The sequence below is a fragment of the Carcharodon carcharias genome, chromosome 20 (assembly GCF_017639515.1).
Source record: "Carcharodon carcharias isolate sCarCar2 chromosome 20, sCarCar2.pri, whole genome shotgun sequence".
In the NCBI taxonomy this organism is placed as follows: Eukaryota; Metazoa; Chordata; class Chondrichthyes; order Lamniformes; family Lamnidae; genus Carcharodon; species Carcharodon carcharias.
Window position 1 is genome coordinate 19,995,254 of NC_054486.1, and position 19,823 is coordinate 20,015,076.

The window sequence follows — 19,823 nt, forward strand, 5'->3', positions numbered from 1 at the left end:
CAAAGGCTCCCTGTGTGGCAGTCTTCAGCCTCTTGCACGAACACAGCATCTGTTGAATGCTTCCAACATTTCCTAGGAGTTTGTAAAATAGGTTTCAGACAATAGTACGACAAACCTCACGTCTCAGTGCTGAACTTAGCCTCTCTGTGAAAGGCTGTGTGGGGTGATGTCTGCCTTTGCAGAGTGTTCCTGTCTAGTTTGTTGTATTCGGCTCTCGAGAGGCAGGAAGCACAAGCATTTTTGCCAAAAGTATAGAGCACAATGCGCACAGCCAGTTCCATTCAGGCATCCTGACTGATGGAACCAATTCATGTTCATTGCAGCAAGAAACCCCTATTCAAGAGAAAATTAGTGATTTTTTTTCAGTGTCTGCTGTTTTATTTTCCCCACTTGTGTCATCCTGTGCCAGCATGAAGCACTCCCAGATTCAGTAAAATGCCGTTGATTGCAGAATAATGCTCCCATTTCTCTGCTTCAACAACATGCCTAATTCCAACTCAGGAGAGCAAAAGTTTGAATGTATCCACTCCCCATACCAGTTCCCTCAGTTAGCCTACCTGAGCAAGATTGACGACTATAGCTCATTTAGGATTGGTTTAGTACTGCAAGCATGTTCCTATAAAGGCCCCAGTTGAGACAGTCCATTTGCTCAAAATTTGTAGCCAACTGATTTTGACTTCCTCAGTCTCGACTGATTTTCGAACTCAGGCACCACAGGTCAAAATGCCATGTGCTTAACTCGGTGAGCCTCACAGGCACCGAGATGTTTTCTCGACCAACAGCATTGTTTTTTTGTTTAGATTTAAATAGATAAACTGTTTCCACAATATAATTAGCCCCTCTGTTAAAGATGTATCCCTTCCTTTGCAGATGTGTCCGTATACAAGTCTATAAAGTGGTTGTATTGTGGATTCAATGAGTTCACATTCCCAGCTCCAGAACAATGTAAAGAAGCTAAATTAAATATTACAACCAAGTTTCCCATGATGGTTTCATCATAGCTGACAGTTGTGGGTTGAAAGAAAGAATTTTAATTTTGTATTGCACATTGAGACATCGTCGGGAGATTCCAGGATGCTTAACAAACAATGAATTACTATTGATGATGTAGTCACTGTTGGTATGGAGGTATATACTGCAGCCAATTTGTGTGCAACAAGATGCTGCACACAGTAAATAAGCTGAATGACAAATCTGGTGGGGGTGATTGAGGGAAGAATTCTCTCCCTGCTCCATTTCAAATAGTGCAAGGGATCTTTAATGTCCACCTGAGCAGGCAGACCACACATAGTTTGACTTGGCATCTAAACATTGGCACTGGCTTTAATAGTGTATTAAATTGACAACCTCGATATGTTTCTGGATCTCCCCTGGTGTGTGGGTCTTCTTTCCCCACCCCATCGCACGTGCCTGTTCCCCCCCCGCCCCCCCAACCCCGCTCGTGCGTGTCTCTTCTACCACCCCCAACCCCCGTGTGTGTGTCTCTCTTTCCCAGTGTGTGTCCCATCCCCGTTCTCCCCCCCCACCCCAGTGTGTGTGTCTCTTCTCTTCCCCCACCTCCCCCATAAGTGTGTCTCCCCCCCAACTTCCCACACTCTGTCTCTTCACTCCCCCCCACTCCGGCTGCTCTCTCTGGACTCAGCAGCAGGTGGGAATGGTTTTACCGTGTCTATCCTGTAGAACCTCTTCATAATTTTACAGCCATGGAAAGCACCCCAGCCAGTTCAATCTTCCCTGATAATTGCATTGTCCCGATTCTAGCAACTTCAATGTAAATCTTTTCTGCCTGAGCATTGTTGTTATATTATGGAGAACAGAACTATTCCCTTACTCTATGTAGCCTATTCAAGGTTTGTTATAAGTTGAGCATTGCTTCCCTGCCTCTGTAATCTATTCATCTAGAAATGAACCCTAGTACTCTGCTTGCTTTGTCAAATTGTGTTGCTACTTTTAATTAGTTTGAGTAAAGTGGTCATGGGACTTTGGTGTGCTCAAATCAACGTTTTTCTACATCAACTAGACTTCAAAAAGTATTTCATTTGAATGTTCTGAGGCCATGAAAGAAGCTATAGAAATGATGTCCGTGTACCCCCTCATTCTCTTGCCTTGCATGACAATGACAATGAAAGTACAGTTAGAGGTCATTTGGCCCATCACATCTGCACTGGTGCCAGTCCATCAACATAATTTGTTTTATGTGAACAGGTTTGATTTGTATAAAGTTCAGAGTTGCAGGTGGAGAGAGACTTTAAGTGTGGCTGAGAGTGAAAAAGATAGACAGAGAAATTAATACCGAGAAGACGCATTAGTAGAGCAACTACTGAATTGTAATATCATGGTTCCATTTAAGAGTGGATCTGGTCCAGATAAATTGGAATCAAAGGTTGGCAGAAAAATGGTACCTGAACAATGGGTTACATCTGAAGAGGAGATGGTGCAGGCAAAGCCAAGATATATCCCATGAAAGGGAAAGGTAGCGCAAACGAACTCAAAGCTCCCTGGATGATGTAAGAGATAGAGATTAAGATGAAGTAGAAAAAGTGCTTATGACAGATTTCAGGTGGATAATACAACTGAGAACTGGGCTGAATGTCGAAGGTTCAGAGGGGAAGTGACCAAACAAGTAAGAGAAGTAAAGAGAGATTATGGAAAGAGACTGGCAGCTAACATAAAAGGGAATCCCGAGGTCGTCTATAGGCATATAAATAGTAAAAGGGTTGTAAAAGGAGTAGGGCCAATTAGGAACCAAGAAGAGAATTTTTGCATGGAGGTTGGGGGCATACCTGAAGTATTAAATGAATGTTTTGCATCTGTCTTTACCAAAGTGAAAATGCTAGCCAGATCACAGTCAAAGAGGAGGTAATTAACACATTGAAAGTGTTTAAAATTGATAAGGAGGTGGTAATGGATAGGCTGTCTGTACTTAAAGTTGATAAGGCACCAGGACCGGTTGAAATGTATCCAAGGATACTGAGGGGATTGAAAATGGAAATTGTGGAGACACTGGTCATGATTTATCAGTCTTCCTTAGACTCGGGGATGGTGACAGAGAACTGGAAAATTGCAAGTGTTATACTCGTGATCAAAAAAGGATGTAAAAGTAAGGCCAGCAACTACAGACCAGTCATTTTAACTTTGGTAATGGGGAAACTTTTTGAAGCAGTAATTCAGGACAAAATTAATAGTCACTTGGATAAATGTGGGTTAATTAAGGAAAGCCAGCATGGATTTGTTATGGAAAAATTGTGTTCAACTAGCTTGGAGTTTCATTTTTTTGAAGAGGTAACAGAGAGGGTTGATGAGAGCAATGCTGTTGATATGATGTACATGGACTTCCTAAATGCATTTGATACAGTGCCACACAATGGACTTGTGAGCAAAGTTATAGCTCTTGGAATAAAAGGGACAGTATCAACATGGATACAAAATTGGCTGAGTGATAGAATCATAATAGTTAATGGATATTTTTTTAGACTGGAGGAAAGTTTTTAGTGGAGTTCCCCAGGGGTCAGCATATGGACTTCTCTTTCTTCCTTGCTCTTCCTGATATATATTAATGATTTTGACCTTGGTGTATAGGGCACGATTTTAAAATTTGTGGATGATACAGAACTTGGAAGCATTGTGAGCTGTGAAGAGGATAGTGTAAAACTTCAAAAGGACATATACAAGTTGGTGAAATGAGCAGACAAGCGGCAGATGAAGTTCAATGCAGAAAAATGTGAAGTGATTCATTTTGGTAGGAAGAACATGGAGTGACAGTATAAAATAAAGGGTCAACTGAAAGGGGTGCAGGAGCTGAGGGATAGAGTCATAGAGGTCTACAGCACAGAAAAAGGCCCTTTGGCCCATCGAATCTGCGCCGGTCAAACAAGTACCTAACTATTCTAATCCCATTTTCCAGCACTAGGCCCATAGCCCTGTATGCCATGGCATCGCAAGTGCACATCCAAATACTTCTTACATGTTATGAGGGTTTCTACATCTACCAGCCTTTCAGGCAGTGAGTTCCAGATTCCCACCACCCTCTAGGTGAAAAAATTCTTCCTCACATCCCCTCTAAGCTTCCTGCCCCTTACCTTAAATCTATGCCCTCTGGTTATTGACCCTTCCACCAAGGGGGAAAGTTCCTTCCTGTCTACCCTATCTATGCCCCTCATAATTTTATACACCTCAATCATGTCCACCCTCAATCTCCTCTACTCCAAGGAAAATAACCCCAGTCTTATCCAATCTCTCCTTATAACTAAAACTCTCCAGCCCAGGCAACATGTAAATAATCAGGTAAGTAATCTCTGCTATCTCTCTAGTGCAATCACATCCTTCCTATAATACGGATTCCAGAACTGCACGCAATACTCCAGCTGTGGCCTAACCAGCGTTTTATACAGCCCAGCATAATCTCCCTGCCCTTATATTCTATGCCTCAGCTAATACGCCTTCACCATTGGCCATGCGACTGCTAAAATGTTTGGGGAATATTTTCTTGTAGCTGAAGGATACAACTCCAACCTGTGTGGTATGGAACCCAAAAGGGGGAAAATGGAGACTGATTTCATCTCTTTGTTGCTTTGAACCACCAACCTTTTGGTTAACCAATTGCACTATAGAGATGGATCTACTTACCTGGATGAGTGCAGCTCCAACATGAATCACAAAAAGCTAGCATACACATTCACCAGGTAATAGGGAAGGCAAATAGAATTATGGCCTTAATTTCAAAGGGAATGGAGTATAAAAATAGGGAAGTCTTGCTAAAACTATACAAGGCACTAGTTAGACCACACCTGGAATACTGTGATAGTTTTGGTCCCCTTACCTAAGGAAAGAAATACTGGCATTGGAGGCAGTCCAGAGAAGGTCCACTAGGTTGATCCTGGTCATGGAGGGATTTTTGTATGAGGAAAAGTTGAGTAGGTTGAGCCAGTACTCATTGGAGTTTAGAAGAATGAGAGGCAACCTTAGTGAAACATATAAGATTCCTAGGGGGCTTGACAGGGTAGATGCTGAGAAGTTGTTTCCCCTTGAGAGAGTCTAGGACCAAAGGGCATAATCTCAGAGTAAGGGATTGCCCATTTAAGACAGAGATGAGGAGGAATTTCTTCTCTCCGAGGGTAGTGAATCTTTACTGCAAAGGGCTGTGGAGGCTGTGTCATTAAGTGTGTTCAAGGCTGAGATAGACAGATTTTTGATCAGTAAGGGAATCCAGGATTGTGGAGAAAGGGTTAGGAAAGTGAAGTTGAGGATTATCAGATCAGCCACGATCTCATTGAATGGCGGAGCAGACTCAATGGGATGAATGGCCTACTCCTTCTCCTACTCCTTATGGTCTTATAAAGGCAAGTATCCCATATGCCTCCTTAACTACTTTATCTACCTGTCCTGCTACCTTAAGGAACCGCTGGACATGCACACCAAGGCCCCTCCGACCTTCGGTACTTCCCAGGGTCCTACCGTTTATCGTGTATTTCCATGCCTTGTTTGTCCTGCCCAGGTGCATCACGTCACACTTATTTGGATTAAATTCCATTTGCCTCTGACCAGCCCATCTATATCTTCCTGTAATCTAAGACTATCCTCCTCAATATTTACCCCACCAATTTTCGTATCATCTGCGAACTTACTGATCAACCCTCTTACATTCAAGTCTAGATTGTTTATGTATACCACAAACAGCAAGGGACCCAACATCGATCCTTGTGGAACCCCACTGGACACAGGCATCCAGTCACAAAAACACCCCTTGACCATCACCCTTTGCTTCCTGCCACTCAGCCAATTCTGGATCCAATTTGCCACATTCCCTGGGATCCCATGAGCTCTTAGCTTCGTTATCAGTCTCCCATGCGGGAACCAATCAAAAGCCCTGCTGAAGTCCACGTAGACTATGTCAAATGCATTACCCTCATCTACACACCTGGTCACCTCTTCGAAAAATTCAATCAAATTGGTCAGACATGACCTTTCCTTAACAAAACCATGCTGCCTGTCTTTGATTAATCTCTGTCTCTCCAAGTGTAGATTAATTCTGTCCCTCAGAATTGCTTCCAATAGCTTCCCCACCACTGAGGTTAGACTGACTGGCCTGTAGTTTCCTGGTTTATCCCTTCTTCCTTTCTTGAATAACGGTACCACATTGACTATCTTCCAGTCCTCTGGCACCTCTCTTGTGGCCTGAGAAGTATTGAAAATTATTGCCAGTGCCCCTGCTCTCTCCTCCCTTGCCTCACTCAACAGCCTGGGATACATTTCATCCAGGCCTGAAGATTTATCTACTTTTAAGTCTGCCAGACCACTTAGAACCTCCTCCCTTTCTATGCTAATTTCTTTAATTATATCACAGTCCTTCTGCCTGATTTCCATACCCACGTCATCCCTCTCACTTGTGAACACCGACACAAAGTATTCATTTAGAGCCCTACCTACATCTTCCAGCTCCATACACAAATTACCACCATGGTTCTTAATGGGGCCTACTCTTTCCCTAGTTATCCTCTTACTCTTAACGTACATGAAAAATAACTTTGGATTTTCCTTTACTTTACCTGCCAATGTTTTTTGATGCCCCCTTTTTGCTCTTCTAATTTCCTTTTTAAGTTTATCCCCTACACATTCCATACTCCTCTAGGGCTTATGCTGTTTTGAGCCCTCGGTATCTTCTACAAGCCTCCCTTTTTTTCCTCTTTATCCAATCCTGTATATCCCTCGACATCCAGAGTTCCCGGATTTGTTGGTCCCACCCTTTCTCTTAACTGGAATATGTTGGCTCTGTACTCTCCCTGTTTCCTTCTTGAATGAGTTCCACTGCTCTGACGCAGATTTACCTAAAAGTCCACTCTGGCCAAATCATATTTGATCTTATTAAAATCGGCCGTCCCCCAATTTAGAACTCTGATTTCTGGCCCATACTTGTGTGTTTCCATAACAACCTTGAATCTAACGGAGTTGTGATCACTATCTGCAAAATGCTCCCCCACTGATACCTCTACCAGTTGCCCAGCTTCATTCCCTAAAATTAAGTCCAGGACCGCCCTCTCTCTTGTTGGACCTTCTACGTACTGGCTTTTTTGTTTTTAAGTTCTACCCATATGGCTTCATTTGAGGAGCCTTCTAAGATGTCATCCCTCCTTACTGCTGTAATTGATTCCTTGATCAATATTGCAATACCCTCCTCTTTTGCCTCCTCCCCTATCTTGTCTGAAGACCCTATGCCCTGGAATATTGAGTTGCCAATCCTGCCCCTCTCTCAACCATGTCTCTGTGACAGCAGTGACATCATAATTTGCGCTCTCAACTGATTTGCCTTATTCATCAGACTCCTTACATTAAAATAAATACCATCCAACCTTACCAAACTCCCTTGTGCCTTAACTGGCCTATAATTTCTAAGCCTTCCAGACTCACTTGCTCTCTCTTCTAATTTTGGCTGTGCATCTCCCCTTGCTGAATCTCCTCTCAGGTTCCCATCCCCCTGCCAAGTTAGTTTAAACCCTCCCCAACGGCACTAGCAAACCTCCCTGCTAGGATGTTGGTCCCATTCCGTTTCATGTGCAACCCATCCACCTTGTACAGGTCCCACCTCCCCCAGAAACGGTCCCAATGTCCCAGAAATCTAAAGCCCTCCCTCCTGCACCATCTCTCCAGCCACGCATTCATCTGGACTAACCACCTATTTCTATACTCACTAGCGCGTGGCACCGGAAGTAATCCAGAGATGATTTCCTTTGAGGTCTTGTTTTTTAATCTGCTTCCTAGCTCCCTAAATGCTGCTTGCAGGACCTCATCCCTCTTTCCACTTATGTCGTTGGTACCAATATGTACCATGATCTGTGTCTGTTTGCCCTCCCCCTTTAGAATGTCCTGCAGCCGTTCAGTGACATCCTTGACCCTGGCACCAGGGAGGCAACATACAATCCTGGAGTCACATCTACGGCTGCAGAAACACCTGTCTGTTCCCTTTACTATTGAGTTTTCTTCCACTATTTCTCTTCCCCTCTTTTTCCTCCCCGACTCCTGTGCAGCTGAGCCACTCACAGTGCCATGAGCATGGCTGCACTCCCCAGAGGAACCGTCACTCTCACCGTTTTCCAATGCAGAAACACAGTCCTTGAGCGAGATGCACTCTGGGGATTTCCTGACTACCTGCCTGACACCTTTCTTCTGACTGACAGTCACCCATTCCCCCTCTGTCAGCACTTCTGTAAGCTGTGGGGTGACCACATCTAAAAATGTGCTATCCACGAAGCTCTCAGCCTCGCGGATGCACCTCAGAGCCTCCAGCTGCCGCTCAAGCTCCGAAACTTGGAGCTGAAGTAGCTGCAGCTGGTGGCCCTTCCTGCACATGTGGTCAGTCAGAGCGCAAGGAGCATCTAGCACTTCCCACATGTTGCAGGCGATACATAACACGGGACTGAGCTGCCCTGCCATGCCTCTAGTTGAGAATAAACCCTTACTTGAAGTTAAATACGGTAAAAGAATGTTAAATTATTTATGTATTTTAAATAAAATCTAGTACTCTAACCTTTCCTTGGCTTAATCTGTATTAAACTGGAGGAAAAACACTTGCCCGCAACTCACTAATCAGCTCTCACCTTTGTGCTGACGTCACTTTCTGAAGCTTCCCCACACTCACACTGGTTCTGATCTCTCCACTGCTCTCTTGCGCTGTCTTGTGATGTCACTCTCTTGTTATTTTCGACAAGAACTGACTGCAGGACACTCTTCCCAGACTGCTTCACTGTGATGCTGACTGCAGGACATTGTTCCCAGACTGCTTCACCGTGATGCTTACTGCAGGACACCTTCCCAGACTCTTAAACGTTGATTTTTTTTTTTATTTAAACAAGAATTATCACCAACTTGCCCCTCCTTCATTGGTTGTTCTTGGTTTTTCAACTATTCCAATGGAGTGAACATGCCATGATGGGACTCAAACCTGGATCCCCTGGGCATTACCCTTATATGTGCATAAGTTATTGAAGGTGGCAGGACAGGTTGAGAGAGCGATTAATAAAGTGTCCTAGGCTTTATTAATAGGGTTATAGAGTACAAGAGCAAGGAGTTTGTATTGAACGTGCATAAAACACTGGTTCACCTTCAACTGGAGCATTGCATCTAGTTCTAGATGCTGCACTTTAGGAATGATGTTAAGGCATTAGAGAGAATGTAGAAAAGATTCACAAGAATGGTTCTGGAGATGAGGAAATTCAGTTACAAAGATAGATTACAGAAGTTGGAACTGTTTTCCTTGGAAAAGAGAAAGCTGAGTGGAGATTTAATGTAAGTATTCAAAACCATGGGGTGTCTGGACGGAGTAGATCGGGAGAAACGGTTTCCATTCTTGAAAGAATCGAGAATAAAAGGGTACAGATTTAAGGTAATTGGTAAATGAAGCATTGGTGACATGAGGAAACATTTTTTTCACACAGAGTAGTTAGGACCGGGAATGCATTGCCAGAATTTATGGTGGAGGCAGGTTTAATCAAGGCATTCGAAAGCAAATTAGATAGTTATCTGAAAAGGAAGACTGCACTGGGCAATGAGGAGAAGGCGGGAAATGGCACTGAGAAAATCGCTCATTCGGAGAGCGGGTGCAGAAATGATGGGCTGAATGGCTGCCTCCTGTGCTGTAACAATGTATGATTCTGTGATTTTAAGAGATTGACGCAGCATTAATTCTACCAGTGACAAGCTGTGAAGGAAATAATGTGACAATAATGTGCTTCTGACAATGAAAAATTAACCCTTCTTAAAAGTAGAAAAGGATCAATTTATCTAAATCTATATCCTGATTTCCTGTGAGTGCAAAGCTTGTACCCCAGGATGCATAACATGTATTTGACAATTAAGTTTATGTTCCTCATCTCTGATCTGAAACAGCTGCATTTTCTCTTGTTTCCTTTTGTCTTGATGTAGCCTTCTCTCCCAGACACACCAACCACAAGGAAGCCATTGCACCGGACCCTGTCTGATGAAAGCATTTACAGTGGCCAGAGAGAGCCTTCATTCTCCAACACTCATTCATCACTCCTGGACCAAGCTTTGCCCAATGATGTCCTCTTCTCCAGCACCCATCCCTCCCTGCACTTCACACTGCCAGGCCGTAAGCATGGACAGTCGATAAAATCTCATCATGGTGGGTAGTGCTCACAGGCCTCTGCTCTGTTGTTTTGTCCGAGTACAGCAATCTCGCTCACTTGCTGCTTTTATTACGTCTAAAGGGTTTTCTATCCTGATTTTCCCCTCCTCTCCTGACATCTGGTATGTTTTGAGGTGCAGTTCTGTTGGACCCAGACATTCGCTTGTACCTCTCCAGATATGGCTGCTGCTCTGGCTTGAGCTTTGGCTGCGTAAGTCTGGACGCCAATCACATGGGGCATCACCACTGAGGCCTCCACCTAGGATGTGCACACACTTTTCAACAGGAGTCATTGGATTGTGATCGGAAACAAGAACGCACAACACTTTCTGCCCTGCCTCCCAAATCCAGAGGCTCTTAGAGCCACTTGCAGCTCCTGTATTGCTACCCTAGCTAAGGTTGGTCCCGAGGGCAGACCAGGATCAGATCTGAGGTTTATCGCTTGAACTTTTATGTTAAGGGCCAGGAGAAGGAAGCTGCCCTTAGCTCTGGTCTGCCCATTTGTTGAAATGAAGGCCTTATTCAGACTCTCGTTCCCTTCAACTGAGGTCTTACTTTATGTAGGGAAATTAAAGTCCACCTTTTTAACTTGGGATGGATTTTCTTCTGAGTTTTGATTGGTCACCAGTTTATCTAGTTAACCCTTCTGTAGTTTAAAAAATGATTTCAGGGTTCAAGCCCACTTACTACTGCAAGGATTGAGTTTCATCAGCTCTTAGACAGGACATGTGAGCTAGAAGTGTTTTCTATGGAGGGGAGAAAGTTGGGAATTTCAGGTAAAGTCAAATTTTTCAGGTAAACATTGGAGTGTGAAGATTATTCTTCTGTCTTGGTTTGGTCCAGTTTTCTAATTCCCATTTTAAATTAATCCATGGGTCTGCTAGAGTTAAAGTATCTGGTAACCTATGTTTGGTTAATATTTTACTATTTATCCCACAGTTGAACTTTCTGCATCTGATGGTTCCCTGTCTGATATTCATGAAAGAAGGAGACAACCACTGCCAGACCCAGGCCTTATGCCCCTGCCAGACACTGCCATGGGCTTGGAATGGTCCAACCTTGTGGATGCTGCAAAGGCATTTGAAGGTCAGAACGTGTGTGTATTTTTGACAGTTGAGTACTTATGCACTGTGTAGAATCTCATTCCTCGTTCACCAGTCTATTCAATGTTGTAAATTGACAATCTAAAGATGCTTTCACATGGCTCAGTCTGGACCCTGGGAGAAGAACACCAAATGTCCTGCCAGTGTTGCTCTCATTATAAATAAGAAATTTAACACTGGTGGGCTCTTCAAATCCAATTGAATACATGGGGTTGGATTTTCATGCAGTTGGGAAGAATCAACGGACGTTTCAAATTGGCGGGCAGGGCCCAGATTAGGAAGTCCCACCCCCATTTCTGACAGATCCAGTTTTTGCCGGCAGGTTATGGGGGCACGGTGTGAATTACACAGGAGTGAAAACCAAGTGCAGCAGGACTATTTGAACTTAGTGCTGAGTTCAAGCAGACCTCACTTGGTTTGTCCAAGGGCCTTAACCCACAGTGTGGGAGTCATAAATTGTTGGAGTAGACATAAATGCTCCTGAAGGGCAGATAAGGTCTGTTCTAAGTGTCATAATCTGAAGTTTTTTTAAAACCTCTGCTCTTTAAACTTGAAATAAAACTTGAAGTTTAACCAATTTATTTGAAGTAGTAGCATATTTTATTCATTCAAGGGATGTAGATGTCTCTGGCTAGGCCAGCATTTATTGCCCATCTCTAATTGCCTTTGAGAAGGTGATGATGAGCTGCCTTCTTGAACCCCTGCAGTCCTTGTGGTGTAGGTACACCCACAGTGCTGCTAAGAAAAGAATTCCAGGATTTTGTCCAAACAACAGTGATGGAATGGCGATATATTTCCAAGTTAGGATTGTGAGTGGTTTGGCGGGGAACTTCCAGGTGGTGTTGTTCCCATGTGTCTGCTGTCCTTGTCCTTCTAGATGGTAACGGTTGTGGGTTTGGGAGGCGCTGTCTAAGGAGGCTTGGTGAGTTCTTGCTATGCATCTTGTAGATGGTACACGCTGCTGCTACTGTGCGTCTGTGGTGGAGGGAGTGGATGTTTGTGGATGGGGTACCAATCAAGTGGGCTTGTTGTCCTGGTTGTGTCAAGCTTCTTGTGTTGTTGGAGCTGCACTCATCCAGGTAGGTGGAGAGTATTCCATCACACTCCTGACTTGTACCTTGTAGATGGTGGACAGGCTTTGGGGAATCGGGAGGTGATTTTTGCCGTAGGATTCCTAGCCTCTTGACCAGCTCTTGTAGCCACAGTATTTATATGGCTAGTCTAGTTCAGCTTCTGGTCAATGGTAACCTCCTGGATGTTGATAGTGGGGGATTCAGCAATGGTAATGCCATTGAATGTCAAGGGGGGTGCGGATAAAGGGGAACCAATGGATGTACTGTATTTAGATTTCCAGAAGGTATTTGATAAGGTACCACATCAAAGATTATTCCAGAAAATAAAAGCTCCTGGTGTAGGGGGTAACATATTGGCATAGAAAGAAGATTAGCTAGCTAACAGGAAACACTAGGCATAAATGGGTCATTTTCTGGAGGGCAGCATGTAATGAGTGGTGTGCCACGGATCAATATAGATAGGAAAGTAAGCTGTGAAGAGGGCATAAGGAGGCTTCAAAGGAATATAGATAGGTTAGGTAAGTGGGAAAAGATCTGGCAAATAGGGTATAATGTGGGAAAATGTGAAATTATTCATTTTGGCAGGAAGAATAAAAAATAAGCATATTATCTAAATGGTGAGAGATTACAGAGCTCTGAGATGCAAAGAGGTCTGGGTGTCCTTGTGCATGAATCACAAAAGGCTTGCGTGCAGATACAGCAAGTAATTAGGAAAGCTAATAGAATGTTATAATTTATTACAAAGGGAATTGAATACAAAACTAAAGAGATTTTGCTCCAGTTACAATATACACTATTGGTCTACTTATTTAAGGAAGTACGTAAATATGTTGGAGCAGTTCAGAGAGGGTTTTCTAGACTAATACCTGGAATAGCAGTGTTGTCTTATGAGGAAAGGTTGGACAAGCTAGGCTTGTGTCCACTGGAGTAAAAGTCAAGACTTGCCATTAGGGCCTTGCTCAGATTGCAGACATCTGAGGAGATGATGATACTGGAGCCCTACAGCTACTGGACCCTGGAGGAACACATGCATCACATGCTATGTGGATTCTCATGGACATGGCAGCACTGCAAAGCAGAAGGTGGGAGGTCTCCGTTGATATCTTTGGCCTGATTCGGAACATCCTGTTCTTGGCCATGGGCTGCTACGGATGATTGGTGAGGGGAGGAGGGGGGAGAGAGAGGTCCAGCTGTGAGTTGGAGAGGGAGGTGTACCGTGGGGGGTGAGGTTGGGAGGAAGGCCACGAAGGTGTTGGTGGGGTGGGGGTGGGGGTGGGGGTGGTGGTGAGGTTGTAATGGGAAGAATGCAGCAGGTGGGGAGCTAGGTGTGAAGGAAGGAATCGGGGGGAGGAAGGAGCCTGGAGGGGGACAGGAGTAAGTGTGGAGGAGGGAGTAAGGGTTGGGGGATGTCCAGGTGAACGTGCAAGGGGAGGGACAGCAGAGTTAATGACTGCCTCCTGGAGAGCGAACTGAGGGTGGGCGTGGTAGGAGGGAATGGTGAGAATAAGAGGGGGCAGAAGGAGCTGGAAGGTTGGGAGGGTGAGGATGCGTTGGTACCAGTAGAAAGGGTGGCGAAGGTGGTTGGTGGGGACTCTGAGGCAGACACCGACCCTGGGGTTTGGAAGGAGGAGGCCAAGAGATCAATTTGTATAGGGTTGGGATTCTTACGAAGGTAGGGAATGTACACATTCACCTGGACATCCTGAAAAGACAAGGGTTCTGGTTGGTTGGTGACATTGGGGAAGTGCAAGGTGATGGCAGGGGGATCGACAGTGATGGGGAAAAGTTATGGTTGACTGGAGGAGGGGAAAGGACAGGGGAGTTGGGCAAAAATCTCACCATGATCATGGTTGTCGAAACTGAAAGTGAGTGGAGCCTCGTGTTGGGCAGGAACAGTTGCTGCATGGGAGTGTGATCAGTGGGTGGGTGGAGATGTGGGTCAGCTCAGATGGAGAACTGAAAGAGAACCCCAGCAGGCAGCATTGAGAATGCTCAGGACAGTGAGATGAATGAAGGACCCGCATGCGTGGGAGAGCGTTTTCATGAGGCTCCGAAAGGTACACGCACGCACGCACGCACACACACTTCTCCCGCCTGAACCACTTGTGGCCCGGCTGTGTACAGCTGAATCACTAGTGAGGTGTGGCGGAGGGGGAATACGGTGGGAGAACTCAAAACCTGTTCAATTAAGCTCAAAGACACCATTACATGTTATTCAGTGAAAGTGAATATATTTTCAGATTATAAAGTGGCAAAACATATTCACTTGTGCGACCACTTGTGATCAGAATTTCTTCACTTTTCTAGGCCTCTCACTTCTTCTAGGCGCTGCCTTGGACCGGAGACAGCCTGTGCAATGGTTGGCCCTGTTGCCTCTAAAGACTTTGGCGTGTGTCCACTGGAGAGCCAAGGCGTTGGGAGGCCTCGGCTTGTTTTGGCTGTCCTCCTGTGGACCAGCTGTTCCCTCTGTGGTGACAGCGGATGAGTTGAGGAGGTCACAGGCAGAGGGGATTTGGAGGGAATGGAAAGCCTCTGAGATTCCTGAGTGCATCCAAGGGTGTCCAGCAGCCATTCCTCCTCCCCTCGGGTGCCCGAGGGCCCCGGCCTCATCCCTTGAGGGGAAGGAGCACCTGGAGGGATATCGAGGTGCCCTGTTTTCCCCTCGCATCGCCTCTGCAGGAACTTACCCATGGCTACCATGATGGAGTGCAGGTCTGCACGCATCTCCTTGTTCTGCTGGATCAGGGTCTCCATGGCGTCCACCTTCCCATGGAGACCTCCGTACGCGCACCATATGGGCACTACTTCATCAGAGAGCAGGCGAATGCACTCCTCCGACTCGTGTGCCACTCAGGGCTTCCAGCAGCTCTGCGTGATGTTCCCCTGCATTCTGCTGACTCTCCACAATGAGTTGGAAGGCCGAATCCAGAGGCTCATCATCTGACTCGGAGCTCACAGATGCCTCTTCCCCAGTGGTCCGAGTGCCAGGGAGCTCGGTTGAACCTGCCTCCTCCTGCCATCACATGTTTGTGTGGCGACCACCAGATTGTGAACCCGAGCCTGCTGCAGATCTAAGTCCCACTGAGGTGTCTCCTTCTGTGCTGATGGAGGGTGTGGCTGAGCGCTGTGATGTGTCTTCTAGGCTGCTTGTTTCCTGCTCTTCAATGGAGGGTGTGTCCTCTAGGCTGGAGGTGAGGACCTGGATGGAGCTGAGGGACTGGCTGGCTGAGGGTGTTGGTCGCTTGGCAGAGCTCCCTGTGAACCAAATTAGAGATAATTAGTGTATGGCCACAGAGTCAAAAGCAGGAGAGAGAGAGCACTCACACTTGCAATGATAGAGGGATGATGTGATGCAGGATCCTCACGTGGATGTTCACCGCTGACCTCACCATCACCGCAGGCATGGTCCATGTCTTCACCAGTCAGTGTGATGGTACACTCCTCAGTGAGTGAGGGGCCTAATGTGGGGCACTGCACCCCTGGCCTGGGACCTCTTCCTGCTGATGTGAGCAGGCTTCTCTTGCATGAAAACAGATGATGGACGTATGCACTGCATGGAATATTTGTGTGGTGAGCAGACCCATGGGCGGGAGGAGGATGTGAGCTCCAGAGGGTATGAGCCTGATGGAGATATGAGAGTGTGTGTGAGTTAGTGCTGTTGCCCATTGAGGTGCGAGATCCCTGTAGATGTGTGATGGGTTTGAGAATTGGAAATGGTTGACTTACCCTGGTGGAAAGGATGAGAGCATTCATCCTCTTCCTGCACCGGATGGCTGGCTTCAGCTGTGTTCCGGTGGCGCTGACCGCCACTGCCACCACCTTCCAGGCTGGATTGGTGCCTCTGGTGGACCTCCTGCAGCCAAAGCGGGCGGAGAGGACATCGCAGCGACCTTCCATTGCTCCTAGCAGGTGCCCCAGAAAAGCGTCACTAAATTTGGGGGCTGCCGTCTTCCTGGCTTTTGGGACCATCTGTCCTCTGGAGCAGTCCTGATCTGTTGATGTGAAGTCGGCTGCACTCTGGTACACTTTTTAAATATGTCACCCAGAGTGAGGAAGCACTGAGGTCATGCAGAGTGGACAAATTCGAGCCTGCCCGCCAGCGATCCGGCGTGTTTCCTGTGCATGTGGGACGCGCCAGGAATGTGACGAAACGGCACGAAAAGCCGCAGGCCGGTGGGCAAAACAATTTTTTTCCCACCTGTTACCACACTTTGTGTAAATCTAGAACGATTGCACCCTGTGCTGCTGTGTTGCCAACATGCTTTTGTATTGGCACTCTTGTTTTATAACATAAACAAATTGACGCCCAGCCCTTTAAACAGGCTGCAGGATGTTTGCACTGGCAAAGTCTACAGAGGTTAGGTTGTTTAGTTTAAGGTCTGCACTTGGCAGGAGAAACACACATCATTAGTCAATCACTCATGTAAGGTCTACATGTCTGTTATGAAACTGGCCACTGTGCAAATGTAAGTTATGTATCCATTGTTATATACTGCTATAAAGGAAGGTACCCCTAGTGCAGATTCCTATCAGCACCTATTGAAGTGTGTCACTGTATAAAATGTAATGCAGATTCCCAAGCTGTTGGATTGCAGGTTTTTATCCTTCACTGTCGTTGGGTCAAAATCCTCCCTAACAGCTTTGTGGGTGTGCCTCCACTATATGGGCTGCAGCAGTTGAAGAAGGCAGCTCACCACCACCGCCACCACCACCACCTAAAGAGCAATTAGGGGTGGGCAATTAATGCTGGCCTAGCCAGCGATGCCCACATCCCATGAAATGAATTGGGATTAAAAAAACAAGCATGATCTGTGTGCACTTTGTCTCGTGCTGAAATTGCGTGCGTAAACAGCACGGCAACAAATAACGCAGAGCCAGCAGAGTTTAGCGAAATGGAGGGTGAAGGTTCAGCCTCGAGCAAACGAGATATAGAAACCACATCACTCAGCAGTCTGTATGCTGTGCTGTCTTGTGCGGCTAGCATGCTTTCAGTGTCCACAACACGGTGACAGAAATGTGCGGCTGGCACGGGCTATTAATCTCTGGAATAAAATTGAAGTAATTCTGTTATCCCAGTCGCATCGCAGTAGAGCAATATCAGATGAAAAGTCTAAGAGTCAGTCATGACCCGGGGCGGGGTGAAGCCAGGGGACCATGGCGCAGGCCAGTGGTACTATTTCTAGCACCGCCTGCCTCCATTCCAGGCCTGGCAGCGAAGGGCCTGCAAATGAATATATGTAGGTTAAGTATGCAGCAAATGACGTAAAACGTGGAGAAGTATGAGGTTATTGGCTTTAGTAAGAAGAATAGAGTGTTTTTTAAATGATGAGAAACCATTTAATGCTGGTGATTGGAGAGATTTTGGTGTCACTGTAAAGGAAACACAAAGTTAAAATACATGCCCAGCAAGTAATTAGAAAGGCAAATGGCAACTTGGCTTTTATTACAAGTGATTTGGAGTGCAAGAGCAAGGAAGTCTTGCTACAATTATACAGGGTTTTGGTGAGACCACACCTGCGTAACCAAAGAAGGACATACTTGCTCTAGAGGGGGTGTAAGAAGGATTGATTCCTGGGATGAAAAAGCTGTCCTGTGAGGGGCGATTGAGAATAATGGGTTTATATTCTTTGGCGTTTAGAAGAAATAGAGTCAATCTTATTGCAACACAAGTTTCTGTCACTGAGGGGACTTGACAGCAGGCCCGAGGAGCTATATGGCCGGCTCCTAGTCCTGTTTTTAATGCTGTTATGTTTAATTTCCAAGTTGATTATAAGTGGCGTTTTCCACCTTTTCCTGCTTTTTTGCTCGACTTTTCTCTGCCACTTAGCTTGCTCTTATAAGCAGTGCAGACCTTGTGCTTATGGTCTCCCTCTGCATTCTACCTTTCCCACCCCCTTGGCAAATGAGAATATATGGACCAGGTCAGCCAATAAAACTTGCCAGACGCAACCCAACAGTCAGCCATTGCCAAAGCCCAAATTCAGGGCTATCAGATTTCAAGTTTCCCAAGTGATTGGATCAATGTAGCAACTGGTAATGTTCATGGGTTCAAAATTCTAACTTGAATTCTTTTTTTTAAAAAAAAACAAAATGTCGATAGAAGGTGGATAAATATAATTTATACGTATGTGCATGTGTCAGAAATCAACAATCCCAGTAGCTCCAGTGTGGTAAGCGAAATCTGCACCAATTGTGGATTTTCACCAGTTCCACCCGCTCAAAGCTGTCACTAAAACAGGCAAAAATCACCCAGCATGCGAACAACATGACAGGGTATAGTGAAAAACAATTCCAAAATCACACTGTCATGTTGTTAGCATGCTGGGTGATTTTTGCCTGTTTTAGTGACAGCTTTGAGCGGGTGGAACTGGTGAAAATCCACAATTGGTGCAGATTTCACTTACCACACTGGAGCTACTGGGATTGTTGATTTCTGACACATGCACATACGTGTAAATTATGCTTATCCACTTTTTGTCGACGTTTTAGCAATTTTAGGCATTGCTGTTTCAAGATAATGCCCCTCTTTCGAACACATGTATCGAAAGCTAATTATTCGGCTATATGTGATTCATTAATAAGTAAGCTTACCTAATGCATTCATGTCTAATCAGCTCTAGGCCTGCCAAACTGACACGTCATGACTGTTTTTATACAGGTCGATGTAACAGCCGTTCTGTGCCAGGAATATCCCACAATTAGCCATGAAATGGCTGAGCAGCTAAACTATTTAAGGGATATTGGCTCATGAGGAAATGTTGACCAGGAAACCAGGAGAGTTGCTTTTTCTTTAAGTAGTGTCATGAGATCTTTAGCATCAACCTGACCCAACAGGCAGTGCGAGATTAGTAGCCTTGCATAAAGCACTTCCTCAAGCTGCTTTTCATGTGAGCCTAAATCATGTGCCAAAAACTCATGTTGACAAAATTAAGAACCTTATGACCCAAACGTGTCTAAACCCTGGTTTAAACAATTAATAAATGTTTGTCTCTTTCTACGTTGACACCACCTTCCCCCCTCCATAGCACCCACTATGGACACATTCATAAACATCTTTCTTTCCAATCTAGCATCACTGCTACTTCCTCCAACTATTCCATACCACCCCCACCCCCTCTCCCCTCCCACAAGGTTTTTCCATGACAGTTATCAGTGACACTCTGTTTCCAACACAGGATATGCTTCCACCATGCAGTCTAGCTGCTGTTTCTCCGTGTACTAAGTTTGCCCCATGGTCTTGCAATAGTCTGTCATGTAGCATAGATAAGAGCTGGCAAAAAGCAGCCAGTGCCAGGTACGTTCTGACACTAGCCGTGACTGTTTCAGAGCAGCAGTTTTCTTTTGAGTGTTATCAGATTACCTGTACGTTTGCCAGTTGATTGTGCTACAAGTTAGTTCTGTAGATTTATAAGGAGTAGTCTCATGTTTTAGCAACAGGCTGAGAGGCTGAATTATTATGGCATGGCTTGATATTTAGAACTCTGAGAACTGGGATTGGAACAATTCTCT

At 45.4% G+C, this 19,823-nt stretch overlaps 1 protein-coding gene across 10 annotated transcripts in view; it reads left to right on the forward strand.

Annotated features, from left to right (window-relative positions):
• sipa1l1 (signal-induced proliferation-associated 1 like 1) overlaps positions 1 to 19,823 on the forward strand; it is a 383,121-nt gene that overhangs the window by 350,858 nt on the left and 12,440 nt on the right. For 9 of the 10 annotated variants that reach the window (XM_041214398.1, XM_041214403.1, XM_041214397.1 and 6 more), the window contains 2 exons: positions 9,916 to 10,135; positions 11,078 to 11,224. In XM_041214398.1, the coding sequence (XP_041070332.1) occupies positions 9,916 to 10,135; positions 11,078 to 11,224 (367 nt within the window). The remainder of the gene's footprint in view (positions 1 to 9,915; positions 10,136 to 11,077; positions 11,225 to 19,823) is intronic. The other variant, XM_041214406.1, reaches the window with a different exon arrangement.